The following is a 22,246-nucleotide window of genomic DNA, read 5'->3' as shown; positions in this document are numbered from 1 at the left end:
GTATTAAGCCAGCTTAATTACCCTTTAAATCTTGCTAGAAATCACAAAATAAAAATAATAGTCTGCACTCATCCTGAGGGCATACAGTAGGAAAGTCATGTGTTTTACCTACCATTAGTGTTTAGAAATGCTCCCAAAGGAACAGGTTTTSTTTCTTTCAAGAAAACATAGAAATGTGGCACACATCGTACACATCTGGGCCATGCACTGTAAGAAATTAGCTTTTCCAGCATGACAGCTGTGGAGGAAGAAGTGGTGTGGATAGAGAATACTTCTGGATAGAGTAGATGAGCATGGGCATGCTACTTTGCATCCTGATATTGAACAGATGCTGTGCTCCTTTGGTACTGCCCAGAACTTTTTAAAAATCATGACTGGTTCTGTTTGCAGATTAMAATATCTTCGGAGGCTAAACTTTGAGAACTTGCAGCCTGATAGATGAGCATTTTCTGATTGGTATCATTGAGCTAAAGGTACCACCGTTTCTGTTAAGACAAATACAGTGCAATAATAAATTCATGTCACAAGGTGGAGCTTCAAGCCAGCTGCAATGGCATCTCCACACGTGCACGGCTTGGCTTTTGTTTTTGTTTTAAATAGGAGCAGCAATTTCATAGCGTATTTAAAATTTATTTTAAGAAGAAATACACAGTATCCAATTAATTAGGTTAATWACGATGAAGGATTTATGGAATGAAATTATAAGAATGTATTTTCCTGAATACATTCACTCTAAGGAGACCTGTAAAGATAAAGCAATTTAAAAGCATTTGCGGTGAACAATGGATGGGCCAGCTTCATCGTATTCCTGTTTGCTGATCCACATCTGCTGGAAAGTAGAGAGGGAKGCAAGGATAGAACCTCCAATCCAGACCGAGTACTTGCGTTCAGGAGGAGCAATGATCTGTTTAAGAAATAAAAGCATTAAGTACAACTGTCTRCTGGGAATAAAATACATTTTTATAYAAAAATRCTAAAGCAGTGATATGTRATGTTAACAAAAACACRGCATATATGTGCTAGTGCTATTACAGCTATCCACTGCTGCAAGAAGGAAAGTTTAAAATTTGTTATATAAATCTATACCCTCAAATTGTCTGCCTGACTCAGCYTTCTCAGTGACCCCTATCTCTGGTGCATTCATGTACTCATGGCCACATATGAGAAAAGGTGAGATAATTGTTCTGGAAACATATAATGACAGGCCAGGAAGTCTTGAAAAATGAGTGACCTAYGGAGTATTCCTATTGGTATAGCTGACAAAATGCTTGTAAAGCAAAGAATGGAAGATTTGAAGCAGCAGAAGAAAGATTGGTTTGTCAGGGTATCTTTCTTTTCTGAACTTGCAAGCTGAAGACAAAACCAGCATTTCCTCTCCCATGTACATCATTAGAAGGGCTGAAGAAGCTCACACACAGCCCCAGAGGAGAATTTATGCTGCTGGGTCCATGCTGTTCTTTGGCCACTTTAGGGCATTTGGCAGAATTCAGCATGAACAGCAAAATGAGAGCAGAGTCTTGTCTTCCAACACCAGAGTTACCAGGTGGTGATTATTTACTAGATAATCCAGATGTAATTTACTTTGTAAAGTGTTGCATGTTTCACTAGATCTTTCAGGACTTTGTAAACATCAACTCACATAGTCTACAAATGATTGCACCGTGCATACCTTGATCTTCATGGTGCTAGGAGCCAGAGCAGTTATTTCCTTCTGCATCCTGTCTGCAATACCCGGATACATTGTGGTGCCTCCAGACAGCACATTGTTGGCATAAAGATCCTTTCTGATGTCTATGTCGCATTTCATGATGCTGTTGTAAGTAGTTTCATGAATGCCAGCAGACTCCATGCCTGGGGAAGGTACAGAAGAWCACTGAGGAAGCAACTCCATACAGAGAATTAATATTGTTAACACAGAACTGGCAACATGAAGTATACTGACTCTTTGGGAGACATCAGTCTCAGAGCTTTGAAAATCTGGAAAGTCATTTTGTTATTTGCTTAAGAGTTCCTTGGTCTACAGCCCTCCTCTCCCCATTACACAACATTGCCTCCTTYAAAAGAAAGCTTGGAGTGTGGAATAGTAAAGTTTCCACTTGGCTTTTGCAGGCAATCTCAACTGTCCTAAGAATTCCTTATATGGTCTTGAAATTGTTTTCTTTTTTCTCTCTTTTTTTTTTCTTTTTCTTTTTAAATTAAGTCAACTCAGAGACAGAACAGTCAAAATATGTCCTAATACCTCTAGGTATGCAAGGACTTTATTTCTGAGYTGAAATTCTGCCTGTTGGCAGAACTGACACTGGATTTCTGTGTGACCTAGTTGCAAATCTGCCTTCATGGATGCTGATKAGCATGGCATCATCTTGGCTTTGCTCCGAAAATGCGATGAACCGTGGATTCAGGATTTGGAGCAGTCTCTTGGAAAAATAAAAGTAGGTCTTGCTGCCTGCCTGCTCCTCCCACCTCTTCCCACTCCTGGCAAGCACATTCAAACATGCAAAATGGCAGAGGCCCARTGCCAGAAGGCAGGAATAAACACTGCGGGTTTATTTCGGGAAAGCATTTTGCCTAATTCTTTAACGTGAAGTTCTTCCCACCGTATTAATAGTCCTGTTCTAAAAGATTGTTTTATAATGGGTGCTAGGACACCCTTGTGTATAGGTCTGGGTGAGTTAGTAATGGAGCACAATCAAAAGCAAGTAGGGAGCTGGTATTTAAGTGCAGTTCACCAAGGTAGGACAGTCCCTGTGCCTACCAATGAAAGATGGCTGGAAGAGGGTCTCCGGGCACCGAAAGCGCTCRTTTCCAATGGTGATCACCTGACCATCAGGGAGCTCGTAGCTCTTTTCCAGAGAAGAGGAAGATGCAGCAGTGGCCATCTCATTTTCAAAGTCCAGGGCCACATAACACAGCTTTTCCTTGATGTCACGGACAATTTCACGCTCAGCTGTGAAGAGGATTCAGTCTTTAGAATGGCTTTCAGGAAGGACCCAGACACAATGACTGGTTGTTCCCTTTCATCCTCCAACACCCTCCCCATAGACTTGCATGCTGGAGTCTTTCTCACGCCTGTTCGACTRCAGAAACACTGAGAGTCCTTCAAGGCAGTAGAAACACTGCACTTGAACAGCTCTCAGCTTGGGGGAACACGGCATGGATGTCCTTACCAGTGGTGACGAAGGAGTAGCCGCGCTCTGTCAGGATTTTCATGAGGTAGTCTGTGAGGTCGCGGCCAGCCAGGTCCAGGCGCATGATGGCGTGTGGCAGGGCRTAGCCTTCATAGATGGGCACGTTGTGGGTGACACCATCCCCGGAGTCAAGCACGATCCCTTGGAGGAGATAACACGCGATTCATCCCCATCACACCCACAGACTATTTCACACATCCCTGCCATGTTCCCCCGAGGCCTACCTGTGGTACGTCCAGAGGCATAGAGGGACAGGACGGCTTGAATAGCTACATACATGGCTGGCACATTGAACGTCTCAAACATAATCTGAAATGCAATTAAAATAATTGTCTTAACACCAGGGGGTTTAGCTTAGTTGAAGCAGTTTACTGGAAGAGAGGTAGAATACAAGATTTTCATATTTCTCAATGGTTGGTAAAAACAAGAAAGGAAAATACAAAATCTAAATCCAAAAATATTTGTCCTATGAGGTMTCTCCCTGTATTTGGCCTGTATGCACATGTTATAGATAATTTTTTAATAGGTCTGGCCATAAAAACAGACTACGATGATATAAGGTTTGGACAGACTGAAGTACTCACGTTCAAAGTGGATASAGTCATCTTCTAAACTATATGTAATAATAAGTGAATATGACAGGTGGTCACTATGTACTTTCCATCTTCCATAACTGAGAGAGACAGACTGCTAGGCAGCATGACAAACTGAAATTGTGACATTACATCCTGTTGAWTGAAAAGGCTGGATTATCCCACAGCTTTTGTGTGAGCTTACCTGGGTCATTTTCTCGCGGTTGGCTTTGGGATTCAGCGGTGCTTCAGTCAGCAGAGTCGGGTGTTCTTCAGGTGCAACCCGGAGCTCATTGTAGAAGGAATGATGCCAGATCTGATAATGAGAGAAGCAAARAGAAAGAAACACCATCAATCAGCAGCTCAGCATCACTTCCAGACAGGTACTGAGCTCYAGCACTCAGCTTACATCTCTGGATACAGGCTGGTGATGTTTCTCACACAATTGTTCTTACTGCCTTCATAGAGCCTACCAGAAAAACTGTAGAAAGAAAAGCCCTAACCTCAGGTTTTACTACCAGTAATACATAACTTACTTTAAGGACACATAAATTAATGGAAATGAATGTTATTCTTTCAGTAGAAGAGATAGAACAGGTCACACTTTGTTCCAGCAGTGCTGCTTCAGTAGTGACTGAAAGTGAAACAGCTCCAGAACAACTCAGAGAACACACACAGAGTTCAATAGATAATGGGTCTCTTGACAGTCTCATCTTTTGGTTTGTAMAGGCCAGCCCAAGAATTAATAAAAAGAAATGAAGATAAATGGTGTTTGAGGTTGAAAGTCAACTTGTGTTTATCACCTCCACATGACTTGTTCCTACAAGCTGTGAAAATCTTGAGGCCAAGTGGGCTGCAGGATGGAGGTTAATACACTGATAAGAAGTAAAACTACCAGAGACTTTAGTCTGAAGGCCAAGGAGTTTTGCTGAGCTTGTTTTCAAGCTGGTGGTGATTAGGGACTGGTTTGGTATCTAAAAGATTTTGCTTTCAAGTAAAATCCACAATACGGAGACKCATTCAGTGCTGTGTGACTTCACACACTTAGGTGTGTTGTGATATACTGACTGTTGCAAAGAGCCCCATTTTCACAGAACATTAAATGGAGATACCATTTTAGAACCTTAGAAATAGTGTCATCTGTACAAACAATGACTATAAGCATGATTCTGGAAATCTTTCACCCAAATACTGGCTCTGAAATAGATACATTGCACTGCAATATTGATAATCCTTCAAGCATTAAAAAGTATGTGTATAAATAGTGCCCTTCACATCAGAATCATATATATGCTTTGCATTTTTGCAGAAACAGATACCTTCTTAAATTCCATTTTTTTTACTAGAAAATTGACGCGCTCTTTTTCCTTCTTTCTTCCCCTCTCTTTCCCCCACCCCTTCTCAGTAACTAGCAAAGATCAGGCTGGAGTAAAAGAACTCACAATTACAATTTTGATGCAGTCCTAGTGATACTCAAGATTTAGATGCATGTTAACCTTGGCTGTTCACAAATTTCTCATTGAACCATACTGGATAGATGACACTTTCATCTAAAATTCAGTGGATATTCTGTAAACATTAGATTCCGGTAGCTGCGTTTACCAGTAATACCCATCAACTGTTCAAAGCTAAAATACCTTCTCCATGTCATCCCAGTTTGTAATGATGCCGTGCTCTATGGGGTATTTCAGGGTCAGGATTCCTCTCTTGCTTTGAGCCTCGTCACCCACGTAGCTGTCTTTTTGACCCATACCAACCATCACACCCTATGAAACAATACAAATTGTGTTAATCTCCCAGGGAGAAGTGTCACAAAGCAGACAGAACATTAGCTGTTAAATAAATCCAGTGGCCAGTTGCACATAATTTACCAATACTAACAAATGGAGAATTATGGGTTGCTCTTAAATTGCTAATATTAAATGTTTKGTTATTAAATCTCTGGTGTTCATGTTTCCACTAGAGTTTAAGTAAACAGAAAAAGAACAATATTAAATGCATCAAGATAAAATGTAAAAATTGAGTTGTTTTAATGTTTCTTATTATTTAGGGATGAACTGTCTGCTAAACAATAATAAAGGGAGTAAAAGTAGAAAGKGATATTTTGCCAGCTAAGGGTCAAGATGGAATGATACACACTTTACATTTCCCAAAGCTTAAGYTTCAACATTTTTTAGTTCTCTTTTTGAATGCTATAACATTGTATTTAGGGATGGACAATTTAAATGTACTGGTATGGGCTTCTTTACAAGTATCTTCATGCATGTTGTAGAAATGGTTAAAGAATCAGAAGCTGGAAACTACTCTGTTTGTACACTAGTCTCTATGTTAAAGTCAGAAATCATGGGRAAAAAAAACCAGTATTTAGCAGGATCCTTTGAGTGCATAATACTTCTATCAGAACTTATTTATTAGATTCCAAACCTTGGCATCTCTACGTCTTAAAAACAGGCATCCCAGATTTGCAAATTTTGATGGGATGATCCGTCCTACATGATCAGGAAAGACGGGTTCTAGAAATCAGTATTGTTTCCACTGTAACTCTGTGGCTTGGTTTTGAGCAGTTAATAACATTCACACTAGCTACAGATGATGGCATTTAAATACACCTCTTAAATGATGGTAATTCCCAGAGGCCYCAATTAGCCCTCCAGTCCTAGTTTCTATAATGAAAGGCAGGTATTTCTCCAGTCCTGGAGAACTGGAAATGCATTTGCTGGATATGTAAAGTACCACACCCTACAAAGAGCTTGTCTCTTTCCACCAGGGCTTTGGGTGACATAGAAGCAATTAGGTGAATCTGCTAATGACTTGGATTAGYTCATTGTGACCTAGCCAAGTTGCTCTAGTTCATCCTAATGATGATCCGTCTCATAAACTCTCTGTATTTAAAAGCTCAGATAATAAATGTATTTTGCAATCTATTAAAATATAGTGAAATGCATCAAATATAAACCTTAAAGTGAAAGAAACTCAACCCTAGACAGGTGCCATTTCTGAAACAGCTAAAGTCAGAAAGGGTAGGAGAAAGCTGACTGAAAACTTCTGCTTCCTCCTTYAGTATTCCACATATTATCTATTATCATCATCTTTAAGAGCAGTCAGRATTTCCAGATGTTCCTGTGTTGGGCTTATTTGACTTTTTGATTGGGTTTCTTTAGTATTACACACCAAGTTCTCTGGTGATTCAAAATTAAGTTGCAGGGAAAAGATGGCATAGAATGGAGTGAAAGATTTTAAAAGTATTCCTTTCACAAGGCAAGAGACCTCCCCTGACAAAGGTGAGTGCACTGCTGGACTGATTTTGCCTGGAAATACTGTGTTACACAGGGCTGGATTAGCCCCAGACACACATGGCCCTGGGCTGAAGAGCTGGGGACAGGGCAGCAAAGCCTGCTAGAAGCCCAGTAAGGAACAACCAAAGCAGATCATCACCTGGTGCCTGGGACGACCCACAATGGAGGGGAAAACTGCTCTTGGAGCATCGTCTCCAGCAAAGCCGGCCTTGCAGAGCCCTGACCCATTGTCACAAACAAGGGCAGTGCTGTCCTCTTCCTCACACATCTTCTAYGTCAGTGTCCACTGGCCTTCAGACAGAAAACAGCCCTGTGAAAACAGCAGRGAAGGGTTAAATCAAAACCAAAAATCATATTCAGGTAGCAGAGCCACCTGGCTGTATGGAAGCAGAACCTGTACAGAGGGGCATGGCCTGTTCTGGGAATCTGGGACTGCAGGGCTGTGGGAGGGAACAAGCTTCCTTCTGAAAGTGTGAGAGGTTTCAACCATGTCTGCCAAAGGCTGTGTGCACTAGAGATTATCCAGGGAATTCCAGAGGAGACTTCCAGCCCTGCGGCACGGGCAGGGAGATGAGRGAGCAGCAAATGTTTATCTAAATTTGGTCACAGAAATCCACRGCTGGGGGAGGGAGATAAAAGAGAACTCTGGACTGACAGCTGCAAAAACAAAGATCCATTTGCACTGAATTCAGCACAGCTTCTCCTGCTTTTCTATCACCCTGACATGTGGATAGCTGGGAAAGGTAAGAGAACTTCAACTTCCCCTTCTAGTCTTGRGCTCCCCAATAACTAACTACATGAAATGCTATGCATGTACCGGTGTTTTCCTGATGCTGATATTGACACACTGGGTGAAGATGGCCAATTAAGTTAACATCTAACCTTTTATAAAAGTAGAAAATTCCCAAATTAAAAAGAGAAAAAAAGAAAAAAGCAAGCCTTTTCCAGTTCTCCCTAATCACTCAGACAAATAAACCCACCTTTAAAATTAGGCCAGAGACAGTATGTGTTTTAAAAACAGGCCATAATGTTCTGCTCTATCATTATTTCAAAGCAGCTAATAAACTGCATTTGTAAAGTGACAGAACAATTTATGTTGGCTCCTTGGCTCAGTAAAAAGAAACTGTTTTTTTCCTCTGGCAACAGGCAGATAATATGGGYAATAAAAATGCTTTGAAGGCTTTGTATTAAAGTCAATTACAGAAACAAGCACTGAATACCAGGACTCAAGAAGAACTATTTGCTCACAATTTATAGCGTGGTAGGGAATCACTTGGCCCTCTCAGAGTCCAGGCTTCCATGCAGAGTTCAACAAATTGCAGTGTGTTACAGCTAAAGGAGACAGCTGTCATCCACGGACCAGCTGGCTCCACATGCAGGCTCCAAACCTTCTGCTGCAGGAATACTGGAAGTGCAGGCAGAAACGAGAATGGGGTCAGCAAGAGCCATGGCCAATGAGCAAGGGAGGCCACAATCTGTTTCGCCTCTGCAATGGAACGAGCACTGACAGCTCTCCCAAATCCTTCATTTGAGAAGCTCTGTCACTCCCCAGCCAGGGAGCCACAAGACATGGCTGCATCCCTGCTCCTGCAGGCTGCGTGGGCAGAGCTCCCGGGAGAAGACAGGGATAGGGAAATCCTAGCTTTGCATTCCAGATATTTTATCATTATAATTGGGAGAGGAAAGTAGGCTGTAATCTCTTCATTTATTAAACTCCTGGGGAAACAGGCTCTTTATATTAAAATATTGACTGAATGGAGTACAACTGTTATCTAACAGTTGTATGAATGAACAGACTGGTTTGGACAAACCATTTCCTAATTAGGAAATAGGCTTTTCAGCCGTCTGTTTTTGGAACAGCGTTTGAGGTCAGGGGGGTTGCACAAACCAATGCAGCTAATGCAATGCCAAAAATCACTTGGGGGAGGGGAAAGAAGGGGGCAGGAAAGGCTACATTTCTGAGCTTAGTGGACTCTAAATGAAAACCATATTTAGTAATAAAGCACAAAAAGTTGAAAAATCAGACAGAYGGCTCTGCTACCAGCCAATGAGTTACAGCTCAGGACTGCCATGGCAGGCAGTAGCAAGCTCTTAGAGCAGCAAAGAGCTCTTAGAGCTCAGCAGTCACTGAGCACTGTGGAAGAAAGCAAATTTTTCTCCCAAGTAAACAGTAYAGTCTTTAACCTCTTTCTTCTCCCTGCTTTACATGTAAATATAATCAATCACCTCACCAATCTCCACAACAAATTATTGAGAGAACTCCAGTTCCACAAGAAGTACTGTGTGTAGCCTRTTCCTTAATGAAATGTTTGGCATTTTACACAACAGTGGTTTCATATACAKAGAGACAAGGATGAATACACATTCATCCTCATTTCATCCTATTAGACACTGCTCATTTGCATACTTCTCTAGCTCTTGTTACAGTCACATTCCCCGAAGCACTCTTACACCTTACCCTAGATTAAAAGCACTGAAGCAAATCTGCTATGAAACTCGACTACATACCCCATCAGAGGCTCTGTTCTGTCCCAAACTAACACCCCAATGTCACACAGGCTCATTTAAACCAGAATATAGCTGTAATTCCAGCAGTGGCATTACACAAACCATTTCTTTACACAATTGCTGAAGTGCTGGTAGCAGAATCAGCAAAATTATTAGGGTAGAACTTTTCTTCCCCTTTCAGAACATAAAATAAAGACAACTCAGTATAGATACTACAAGTATTTTGTCAACTCAATTCTAACAGTAAGTTTCTGAAGCAAACTAAARCACAGCAATACATCCTCCTGAACAGCTTCCATTTGACATTATTTAATTGCAGTCCTCCAGCAATGTGTAAATCATGCCATTGGTTCCGTGCCACTTACCCTGACAGCGCTTGGCTGGGGATGGCTGCTCTGGGGTGGTACACTCTGTATCTGAAACCCCAGAGGTTTTATAGCCCCTTCAGCTCTTCTCCTCCCACTAGCCTCCCAAACAAGGAGCAGAGACAGGCAGAGACAGACCCGAAGTCTCTAACARAACCATATAGGGACCTTAATACAAAAAACTCTAATCTGGGTGGCCACRGGCCCTGGGTCTCTTCCACTGCATTCCAGTGCAGAGCTCATGAAACAGGAGGAGACTTTCAGCTGTGTAAGATAAACACTTTAAAACTTCAGGAGAGTTGCTAAAACATAGAGAGAGTGTGCCCACAATAGAYATCCTCTGGCAGGAGGATCATGTGTTCAAACAAGAGAGGTTCGGGACTTCACAGTAACATCCAAGAAGCAGAATGAGAAATTGGAAGAGAAGTAATTTATAACAGGGAAGGTGTTTTTAAAGAAACACATTGCTCTCATCAAAGATTTTGATAAAAACAATGAATAAAAATTTCTGGCCAAATAAACAGCTATTCAACTTTTCTACAAAGTCTCTTTACAAGCTTGGCATTTTTCTTGTATACTAAATATTGCCCACAGGCTTAAGGGTAGTAAAAAAATACCGCCTATCGTATAAGATTCACAAAGAAGTCATTGAAGGTTGTGAAAATATTCAGTTAAAAGATTGTTATGATCCCCTCTGGATTGCAATGGGTTAGAATCCATTCTGTTCCTCTGACAGCTTATTTTCCAGCCCTAGGACCTGCAGGCCGAGTTTGCCCTAGTGCTGCTCCACTGATGGCCACAAGGTTGGACTGTCATAAACTCACATCCCAAATTATTCATAACAAAGTTGTTGTATTTTATAACCCCAGCAAGCTTTTCCACAGAACACATTTTTAGCAAAGAAAGGAGCAGTTCTCACTGTACAAGTTATTATCAGCACAGGCCTGGATTTCCACAGCTGTAACAAATTGTTCTCTGGACAGACTAATTCTAGTGAGGCAGCCCTTTCACTGCCACCAATATTCTATCATTAAGTTTGTACAAAAGACCAGAAACACATCTCTTAACTCCAAAATTAAACTTCAGAAATTCAAAAGTGCTGCAAGCACACAAGCCAAGAGAGATGTGATAATCCAAATGAGATCCTTGCTTTGTGAGTTTTGTTGCACGGGAGAGGCATAGTATGTTTGTTTATGGAGTGCTTGCTGCCTAATGGAGTAGCTTTCATGCAAGAAAACCTCCCATAAAACCACAGTGAAAGYTTTTCTGATGTGAAAATTTAAGGAATAAGCCACTAGTAGAGATAGCARATAGGCAGAATTATGGATTGAACACCAAGAGGAATTTAACTTTTAAGGAAAGGAACTTTTAAGGAATGTAACTTCCTTGGAGAGTCAGAAACAGAAGCTAACAAGTGTTGGAACATGAGCCATGCAAAAGCTATTTATTATTCTATTTCTATCATCAGGGCAAAAGACAGAGATTTTTGGGTTTTTAAAAGGGGAAAAAAAAAAAAGAAAAAGACTCATCAAGGTAAGCAACCTAAAACTGAGGATCTAAACAGGCCCTTTTTTCATATCTCCAACTAACATTCAACGGATAGCCAAAGCCAAATTCTTTGTTTTCAAACAACACTCAATAGCATAGCTGAGAAAATGTGCATAGCTCACATTGAACATATGGTATTAGACCAGGGCACTTTGGTCAAGGGGAAGGAGAATTTCACACAGCAGAACCCTTCATTGCAGCATCATGTCCGATTTTGATACAAACATCAATTACCTTCCAGATCAGAAGAAACACAATCCAAGGTTTTCAGAAACATCATCCTTGAAATACCTTGAAAATACCAAGACTGGGACAAAGATTCAAAACTATCAAAACTTTTTGCCTTACTGAGCAGAAGTTCACACTCCAAAAAAAACTTAGTGGTGATTGTGGTATGGCAGGTAAAGCACCTGTGAGACTGCAGAGCCAAGTAAAGAACCCTTCARCAGGACTGGTACATCATCCACACTGCTCAGCGTAGATAGAATAGGAAGCAACAGTTGTCTACAAAAGGCTCTGTGAGCATTRAGGAGACAGTGGCCACGCTGACATCAGAGGCTTGTGCCTCTGTGAAGCTTCATCATGATATCTGTGACCTTCTCCTGGTGCACACCACAATTACTGCTGGTGGCAATGATGGCAGCAGCCGCCCTTGGCTGCTTTGAGGAATGGCTCGAATTTGGGTGGGGATCACACATCACCTTCCCTGCTCTGGGCACCAGAGATTTCAGGGTGSTCGTAAAAGGATATGGCTGACACAATGTCTCACTCAGAGCGTTCATATGGTGATACAGAGTAAGCACTGGGTTTTTGGAAGGACTGCCACAGAAAGGATATTTGCAAGAGACAGGCACAGACACACTAGAAGAAAAAAGTGAGCCCAGAGTCTGACTGAGCGGTCRTGAATGGACACACAGAAACAGCACAGGGAAAATGCAGAGGTGCTGCCCAGCCACAGCTCCAGAGCACAATGAAGGGCAGTGCTCAGCAGACAGCTTGTCTCTGCACTGGGACCGCATGGAAAGTGCTGGGGCAGGAAGGAAGGAAGGCAAACAGGTGAAACTATGCAAGGAAATTAGGTCAGTCCCGCTTCAGGGACATTATAGAATAAAAGAATTTCTTTTCTTTTTAGTGACTGCATGCTGAAGTCATGATCACATAGGTATTTCTATACATAAAAGCTCATGTGGAAAAAATGGCATTGGTGTCTTATACCTTTCTTCTCAGCTACTTAGGTCATTGCCAGAGAGGCAGGGGGAGAGGGGAGAATGTACTCRGCATGAGACACGAATGACAGCCTGAAGAGTACTGAATAGAAAAGGTCTTCTGAGAATCAARCCTAAATGCTGGGGATCAAATCTCTGAAGACTCCTCTGCAACTATGGWCAAAGAGGAGCTTAGCCCAAATATATATAGATGTGTATAGATAGATARAKMKATAGATATAGATATATATGATGTGGGGCTTTTGGGGTTTTGTTTGTTTTTCAAGAAACAGAACACAACACCATTCCTGAAAGTAGTTTAGCTTTCCCTCTGGAGGCCACTTCCATCACCAGTTTCTGCTGGCGATCTTTAAGTCCTTATCCCACTTATTTTTACAGAAGTTACACAGTACAATTTTCCTGGTGTGTCTATACCCCAAGATTCTTGTTCTTTCCTCGTATCCATAGCCAAAACCTAGGGTTTTATTTAACTTCCCCTGAGATCTTCTTTGCTTTTCCATGCTAAACCYTTTTTGCAATCTGCATCACAGGAGTATGTATCAAGTGCAATCACAGAAAGGAAAAGAGGACAAATTAATTTTTTCTCTCTCTTCAGTATGTTTCCCCCAATCTCTTAGAAGAGATACTAGCAAAGCTCCAATGCACTTTGGGAACACTCCTATTGATTTCAAACATTTTTCAACATATCAATGGAAACTCTTAGCTACACCTTCCTTAAGTCCATTTTTTTTCAGTAACTTTGGGTTGCCATTTGGACACAAMATGTGGCTGGTATTCCACAGCAGCAGGAGCTGTAGAGCCAACCATGGCCAGGAAATGGGCTCCAGCTGGCCTGAAGAATGCCAGCTCCGAGGCCCAGCACCAGCRTGTAGATGCCATACTTTTTTGGTAAAGGAGGACAGAAGCTGCAGCTTATCCCAGTCTATAGAGGACTGTGAATAAAGTAACCCCTTTGCTTTACTTTATAAGGGAAAACAACTTTCTGAGATGTGTGTGGAGACCTTCCTGCCTCCATCCAATTGGCTGTTTAGGAATGAGGCTCTGCTAAATATGTCTCTGGCTCCTTTTTATTTGGGGATTCCTTTCATCTTCGTAACATTAGCAGAATCTCTAAATGTTTTGGTTTGTCTGGCTTCAGGCCTTCTCCTCTATCTCATTGATAGGCTTTACACATCCCTGCCCCCTATTTTGAGAAAGACAGGGATAAATAAGCATTAGGGAGCAGAAAGTCGCTCTAATAACCTGATTCATTGCAGCTGTCACACAGTAAGCATCTGTAAAGTGTCAGATTAACCATAAACTGTCAGACCCATAGATTAGCTTTCTCTGTGATTGTCAGGCTCTTGCACTGGTCTCTCTCTTACAACTATGACAAAATTGCTCTAATCATTTTCAACTAGGGCAGTTTTCAAGCTAAAAGGTTTGGAAAATAGTTTTGTCAGTGCTTTTCACGAGCTAGAAGAGCCAGTGTTKCCCATCTGTGCCTCCTAGGCGGGCTGATGAAGAATATTATTTCAAAACTTTCCTTCTTCCTCTTGACAAGGGTATCCTCCTCCATGGTAATGTGGTAAAATTATCCTTCATTCAAAATCAAAGGAACATATTCAAAGCAAAAATGAGATAATGTCTCCCTCATCATCCTTCTTAGATAAATAAACACATAAGCACAAGTCCTGCTGGGTCAGGCTGATATCCTTATAGCTCAGTATCCTGTCTCTGAGATTTCCTGATAGCAGATGCCTGGAAAAAAAAATGGGTTGCCTACAGTGGCAATTTTYTTTCTATATTCTTTTTCCTTCCTTATGTGCAGGAGAAAGATTTCTTGAGACAGGACTATGTACCCRTATCCTCATGCATAACAGATGCAGATATATTTCATATTTTTCCTTCATAAATTTGCTTTAATAGTTAAATTAGTTTAAACACATAGTTTTGAATGCCCTGCATATTTTTTCTTTTTTTTTTTTTTGTCTTGTAGAAATAAAGTTTACTTACTGTCTGCAAGACATCACCCATAGGTCACATTCCAGCTGGTGTAGAGATACACAGTCTTACAAAGGAAACATCAAATACATCAGTAGCATAGTCAAAGGAACACTGTCTATACCAAGTGCTGCAAATGCAGCAGAGATCCTGGACAAACCCTCAGGCCTCTGGCCAGGGCAGAGATCTGACCCACWGTGTGCAAATTATCAGCAGCTTATTCACAGTCCATGCTGATATGTCTGTCCAAATTTACAATAAGGTTACATTGGAACATCTCTCAAGAGCCAGATTCCTCTAGATGATTAGAATCTCTGCAGTAACACACTACCCAAGCTTGTCAAAATGTAAATGGCATCTTCCCACCACATCACTGTGGAAAACAAGTCCTGTCAGGAAGTCAGACCTGCACAGATTGTGYGTGGGACAAGCAGAGCGCAGGGGTCGTTCCTGCACAGTGACTTCTGAGCTCCCCAACCAACACATTTCCAGACTGACAGCAATAAGAACACGAGTTCCCACATTTGTGCAAGTGTTTGTCCCRTTATTATCTCCCCAAGAGCAAGATTCCCAGGTGAGCTTGCACATTATGAGAAATCAGACAGTTCCCATGAGAGAAACTTACTGGAAGTGAGTTTCATGGAGCTACTGGTTACAGATTGAACCTGTGGACTCTGAATGCTTGTTTATATCCCAGCTCGGTGCCTGTATCAGCCAATTTGGCTGCCACTCCAGCAAGCCATGAGGAAAAGGGCCTCTACAAGGCAATTTCTTTCACTGGCAAATTCAATAATTTGTTGTAACGCCTGAGTTTTATTTTTGATGATCAACAGAGCTTCTTTGCCCTTACACTCTGGATGGCGGCAAACTATAGAATCACTCTCACCGCAAATGTCACCATGGCAGTACCTGGCTCTCCAAAAGGCCCAGCTCTGGTCTCCTTTCTCCTGGCTCAGAGCACTCAGAGGTTCAGTGTCACWGCTGGGCTGGAGATGTAACCCCACTGCAACTTCCTTGTCTTCTGTATGAGTCACTCAGCACAACCTACAAACAGCTGAGAGAGCAGCTGAACTTTTTTTTTTTTAACCTACACAAAAAACACCAAGTAACAGTGAAGGAATRAGCGTTACCTGGCAACAAACCAAAGAATGTACAGAATATACAAGGGGAAATCTGCCACCTYTGTGACTAAGTGAACACATACTTTTAAAAATACCTTCAGATAAAAAGGAAACCTACTTTTGAAACTGGCATGCCATTATATGAAAGTGTATGCTGTTACATGCAAAAGTAAAAAACAATGTAGCAAATGCAAAAATATTTAGTACACGTGCATTTGCTGTACCAGAAAAAAGGTCAGAAGTCAATTCAAAAGTTTGCAAAACTGTTTGGGTCTGTTTTGATTTCAACTCTACTGCAAGAGGATGCTAAAAGAGCCATCAATTATTGGGCATGGACATTGCAGCAGCCATGAATGGCCTGCAACCACACAGGTGTTCCAAAGGACAGGGCAAAGYGCCTCCAGAAAAATCAACACTTACTTTAATTAGCCCTTAAAAACACTTGAGGGGTTTTCCCCAGGAGGAAGGGCAGTTTAACAAAAATTYCAAGCATGTAATTGCAAAAAGTGGCTAATTACAAACTTGCCAGATGAACGCACAACCCTAACTCAGTCTATCACAGCTGCCAATATAGAATTCAGATAACAGAAAATAAAAGGAGATAATATAATAAACACTGAGAATAAGGCTGTATGAAAATGACTTGTAAATTTTTTTTTGAGAAATATTATAAACATAGCTGTAAAAGCCCTTTACATTTGAAAATATGAAAAGAAAGCAAATGCACATCCGACATCTGGCAGAGTAGCATGAGAACTGCCTTTGAAGCTGAAGGCTCACGGCACAGCAGGGCAGGGAAATCACTGCTGAGTGGGTGGGATTCTGTGGGACCCACCACTGGCTACACACCTCAATGSCTTTATCAGTGATCTGAACAATCACATAAGTTACAGAAATATAGCACAGATAAAATGTGTGAGCATCTATGTGTTTTTATAACTTGCTACAACCTACAGTATAGATCTAAGATAAACCAGAGTCCTCTCCTACAGAATCCTGTTTATAATATGAAGCTTTGAGAAGGGTCTTTGCCTCTGWGACCTGTGCAAAAGGATTCCTACCCCATCCCCCCATGGCGCTTTTGCTGAATGTCATTTTGGCTGGTGAAAACAAGGTACAAACAAACACCCAGGAAGGAGGTGCCTAACTCACTGCAGCTTGCAGGAGGGACAGGACTTCAGTGTTGCTCTCYTCTGTCCCATGTGCAGTGTCAGCCTGCTCTGTCACACCTTCCTATAYTCCCTGGCTGCTGCTTGGGCCTGGAAGATCCTCCTGTTACCTCTGTGGTGCCCCAGGAGACTGACAGCTAACGATCGTTGGTCACTTAGCACACAGCTTTCTCATGCTCCAGCATATTCGGTTTATAAACTGCTCCCCAAACAATGCTAAAGTTTCACAGGAAAACTGAAGCAGGCAGGCTTTTGGTCCTTGCTTTGCAGACACATCTTAGTTATATAAGGTAGTTTCTTCTTCCTCTTTCTCACAGGCAGTCATAAGAACTATGGAAAAGTACAGAAAACATGCTATTTTTGTTCAAAACTTCAGCTGGTTTTCTGAAAGTGTAAAAGCATTTTCCAATCAAACTTACGGTTTCGTTTTTTTTCTATTCCACTAAATCTGTTTTACATGCCCAGCTTTAACTGTTTGTTCCAACTCCCTTTCAGGCCAAAGAACAAAGTTTTGTTCTTTTCCTTTTATGACTGTAAGAAAAACTTAGATACATAATTCTGGAACAAACACAACCATCATCCTCAAACATGGAAAAACTCAAGMGTTCTGTAAAGTTTTCCCTCACTCCAGCCCATTCAGGACCAATGATTGTACCACTGGTCCTGTGGGCAATGRAAACTGTCAGGACTCAGCTCTAACCTGCCAGTGGGAGATTTCTGCAAACTCAACAGCTTTTTGATCCGTTTCTGTTCTTCCTGCAAGTCAGTAACAGCACTAAAAAAAGGWCAAGGTCTCAGAATTACAGTTTCTGTAGTTTTCTACAGTTACAGCCAGTCCTGTAAGTGCTTCCCGAGTTTCTCTTTCTTTCAGTTCCTTGCTAGTAACTTGCTGAAGGCATAGTAACTCCTTTCACTGCTGCAAAACACTGTTGTACAAGGATCCTGAAAATGCCTGGATGGTTTCCACATCAGGATACCAGAACTATGTACAACTCTTCCAGCTTTCTAATTAGAGCCTGTTACTTACTGCATTGTATTTAGCTGTGTCTGGGAATTCATTTACAAGGTCAAATGCTCAGACCTCTTCAATATACTATAAATCATTTCCCTGCACTCTGATTACTCTGCACTGCACAGCATGAACACATTGTTTAATACAAGGAGAAAATGATGCAATTAGCAGATCTTCAGCACAAACACATCCCCCTTTTCTGAACTGCATTTAAATAAAACAGTGTTGCTATAGTATTTTATTGTRTTAGAAACCAAACATCACTCACATTGCAAATGGCCAGGCCTCCTCAGGGAAAGGGGCTGGAAGGAACAGGGGACAGCCACACTTGGGAAAAAGGGTGAACATCTGTGTTCTTTTACTCTGCACACACAATACAAGCTACYGTTTTCATGGGGGACTAAACATTCCTTATCACCCCGCTTTTAATAATTTATAGCTATTCTTTTGTAACTTGTTTTTGTCAGATCCTGTTTTTCAGGTGGGCCCCCTGAAGAGAAAATGTGGGGTTTGTACCAGGTCASTCAGGAATAGTGGGGCAGTAGCTGGGAGGGCAAGGAATAAGGCCAACAGCCTGTCACTGCACCAATCCGTGACTCCKCAGGCTCTGCCACGTGCCCAGTGCAGGGCAGACCAGGCTGTACCTTCAGTGAGCTGAGGGAGAAGGGGTTGGTGGCCAGCCCTGCCTCCCAGTGAGAGGGAGGTCCCCAGATACTCATATAACATTTCCTTCTTTATGTATGCGTAGTGAAATCTTAGCTTCAGTCAAGGCAATATCRAAATTACCACTGATCTCAAGTAAAATCACAGCTCACTGAAGTAAATCAATGAAAGCTGAGAATTCAGTCCAAAACCCCTGCTTCCAGAAGGTAAAATAATTTCTCTCCACTTACAGCAGAAGCATATGAGTTCCTCTTCATTTCTCACACGAATCTGAGGAACTGCTCTCCTCTCAGCTGGCTGCCTCCAGGCAGGGATGTTTCTGAGCCTCCCCAGGAAACCTGTGGCTTTTAAAGCCGTGGCCTGCATTAGCACTAAACTCTCCTGCCCATCCCAGGGAACCAGAAATGCATGTTCTGCTATCCATCCCTCTTCAATCCCTCATCCAGTCTTCCATTCAGAGCTGGCTGATAGCAGGAGAGGCAGCTACTGTGCGGTGTGGCAGGGATGCCTCCTTCAAAAGACRGCTTCCAATAAGAGTCTGAGAAATTATTCAGCTGAAAAATAACACTGATGTCTTTCTGTGAATTTAACAGACTGCTTCAGCCAGCCAACATTACTGTATCCTTGTTATGGCCACTCTTAGAGAGGCACAGCTGTCTAAGCACATCATTTAATTGCTGATGAGAACCATCGACAGAAAACTATCAGCTGCATTTTCACAGAAATACAAATCCGTCTGTACCACATACTCAATTCATTTGCTACAGCTCGTAAAGCCTTTCCCTGCAGTGATCTGTGCAGCTGAGTAGAGAAGATATGACTCACTCCTGCAGCTTCATGAGCTACACAGGCCTCTCTTCTGTTTGTGCAAATGTGTGGTAGAAGTGGGGGAGTAGAYGAAGGTAGGGAACAGTGAAAATTCCCTGACCTCCAAACTTTGTTCCTACCACAGCAGCCCCTCTCTACCAGGATTTAGCTGCTGTACATCCATCCGAAGCACAAGTCCTGCTTACAAGCACACAGCAGGGACAAACACCAGGAGCACCCAGGAGACAAACATTCAGAGCAAGATCACTGCATCCTGTTCTGGCTCTGAAGAGCGTTTGATGTCACAGCGGATGCCAAACTGCATCTGAGATGTCAGTGGGAGGGATAAGACTKTTCACATCACTGTCGTGTCTTCCCCACCCCCAAACAATTTCAAAGGTTAAGTGATATCAAAAGAAACCAAAACAAGAGAGTTTGGAGTCTCAGCCACAAGGCACTGCTTTCATGTAAGCATGCAAGTCTCACTTGTCAGATGATACCCCAGAAAGAGAAGCATGACAGAGCAAAGCAAAACAGTGGAATTGAATTCCACTGCCAGACGTAGTACTTCTTACAATCTTGGAAACTACAGCGCACTAAGGTCCTTTAAAATGTTTCCTTTARTTTCTCCTCCTCACTACCACATTTAATAAACTTTGTCTTAGTTTACTTTAAAATTATAATGAAGAATTGTTTTCCTTGAAGGGCAGCTCTTTGAGCATCACTTATTCAACATGGGAAATGAAGCCATCTGRTGCACCTGTTATGGCCATCTTCAGATTAAGGGTTAAAAGCAGAACTAAAGATCTCCTTTTACWGAYATTTACCTTTTAACTGCAGACTTTTCTCTACAGATCTTTCCTCTTTCATCCTTTACTACAAGGATTCAGCTTTGGATTTATCTCACAAATGCAAGAAACTCAAAAATTAAATCGGCAATGCTCTGTCTAGGCAGTACCTTAAAAGAAAAGGTTTGAACAYTTTCTCACTCACCTCTGGAGAACATACAACATCCCTAGCACKTTATCTCAAAAGCTTTCACAGTTGATCTATTACACATGTGACAGCRTTTGCTGTACACCAAGCTTTGAAAGTATAAAGCATAATCTTAGCAATAGCATCTCCAAAAAACCACTAAGATCAATTAACTAGAAAAAAAAAAAAGAAATGTTCACCAGACAGTTTCTGAAGCAAAACTGCCTGCTGCAAGRTCTGGATGGAGACAGAGCTCTGCAAAACAATTAAAACAGATGCATTTGCAATCTATCAAGTCACAAAATCAATTTTTAAGTGACCCCATGTAATGTGCAAAATATCTGGTAAATAGTGCAGCATTCGCTATCTCAGCAYTCCCTTGTACAGTGCACACACAGAAGACCAGGACAGGATGGTCCCACGTCTAAAATAAAGTCAATAATCAACCCTAAGACAGAAACACATCTACATTTATGGTAAGGTTATAGTGATTGGCTGTAGGAGCCACCAGGCGTCCAGCCAATTTGCTTTCCCAGTCTAAGGAAATGCTCAGTTTGTTTGAAAAATGATTTTTTTTCCCTGCTGTGAAGAATGCATTGACGTCATCAAACTGGGTCTGTTGAACAAAAGCATGAATCCAGGGCTGTGTCAGCAAGCTGAATTATGGGAAAAAGGACACATGTCTGTTTCGATTTTYCTTTAGARTGATAAGGTCTATGTCCAGGTCTCCTTTATCACCTTCTCCAGAGAACTGCTAGAGAAGACAAGGGACTTGCTAGAGTTTCAGTTTCCACTCTATTTTGCTCTAGTCTGTTTTTTGTTTCCATTCTGTTTTCTTGCTAGTGTGGGGCCTTTTTTAGATAAACAGTAGCATCTATAGCTCCACAGGCAGGCCTATGACGTCACTGTTACTTCTAACAGAAACACATTGCATGCCAGAACACCCAGGTCTGTGGTCTGATGCAACACCAGGCAGATCCCCTTACAAAAATCCCCCCAGGGTCTTCATAAACTCCTCTGGTCACACGCTACTTTCACTCTTCTGAGCTGTCATATCAGCTTCTCCACATGAAGAACAGGGTGTCAGGGTGAGCACAGCACTTTAATACCACATCATCTGACCAAGAACCTTTCACTACACCACAGACCCGAGTGATTGTGAGTRGTTTATAGTGGTTTATATGAACAAAGGGAGAAGGGTAACCTTCAGTTGTCAAAATCAGGCCATACCACACTGCAACAAACAGTCAATGGTTACAGATCTCTGCTGGTCCAGGAGATCGTAAGGCAAAGGGTGCAGCTGGTGGGTGAAGCAAGGGAACTGCTTTAATATATCACAGAAGGCCTGGAAAATAATAAAACAATCACAAAACTCTATTAAGAGCTGATTATTTAAAGACTGRTGCCACTTTATCATTTCCCGATAGTGTTAGTTGAGATAAGAGTCACATTTTTGAAGAAGTCTGAATCAAAAATGAAAGGGATRCAGTTGAGCTGCAGGAGTAACGGATCACTCACTGCAGTACTTGAACAAAAAGTCAAAAGTAGGTTGGTTACTCTGAACATACATAAGGAAAGTGAGAGGCAAAACAGGAGAGAAAAAAACAAAAGGCAAAAATTGAAACAAACAAACAAAAMCCCAAACCAACAATGATCTTCTAATGTGTATTTTAGGCCAAAGGAGAATTTAAGTGTAATGGAATTACTTTAGTTAAGTTATAGTACATTAAACTAATTGCCCAATCTTAGAACAAAAGAAATGCTAAAGAATACCAATGTACCAAAGCTAATCTAAGTTAAATATTAAAAAAAA

General features: G+C 41.6%; 1 protein-coding gene across 3 annotated transcripts in view; it reads right to left on the bottom strand.

Moving 5' to 3' along the window:
- Positions 1-639: 639 nt before the first annotated feature.
- Positions 640-22,246, bottom strand: part of ACTA2 (actin alpha 2, smooth muscle) — a 27,212-nt gene continuing 5,605 nt past the window's right edge. Inside the window, exons 1-9 of one of the 3 annotated variants that reach the window (XM_057370970.1) lie at positions 18,882-18,943; positions 7,196-7,366; positions 5,398-5,526; positions 3,966-4,076; positions 3,413-3,497; positions 3,168-3,329; positions 2,756-2,947; positions 1,670-1,851; positions 640-904 (exon numbers count right to left, since the gene is read on the bottom strand). In XM_057370970.1, the coding sequence (XP_057226953.1) occupies positions 761-904; positions 1,670-1,851; positions 2,756-2,947; positions 3,168-3,329; positions 3,413-3,497; positions 3,966-4,076; positions 5,398-5,526; positions 7,196-7,324 (1,134 nt within the window). In that variant the 5' untranslated portion in view covers positions 7,325-7,366; positions 18,882-18,943 and the 3' untranslated portion in view covers positions 640-760. Of the gene's footprint in view, positions 905-1,669; positions 1,852-2,755; positions 2,948-3,167; positions 3,330-3,412; positions 3,498-3,965; positions 4,077-5,397; positions 5,527-7,195; positions 7,367-9,929; positions 9,988-18,881; positions 18,944-22,246 lie in introns of those variants that run through there. The other 2 variants (XM_057370967.1, XM_057370968.1) reach the window with 2 other exon arrangements.

Source organism: Malurus melanocephalus, unplaced genomic scaffold (genome assembly GCF_030028575.1).
Source record: "Malurus melanocephalus ecotype Western Australia unplaced genomic scaffold, MMel_1.1 scaffold_137, whole genome shotgun sequence".
Taxonomy (NCBI): Eukaryota; Metazoa; Chordata; class Aves; order Passeriformes; family Maluridae; genus Malurus; species Malurus melanocephalus.
This window is presented reverse-complemented; position numbering and strand designations above follow the sequence as displayed.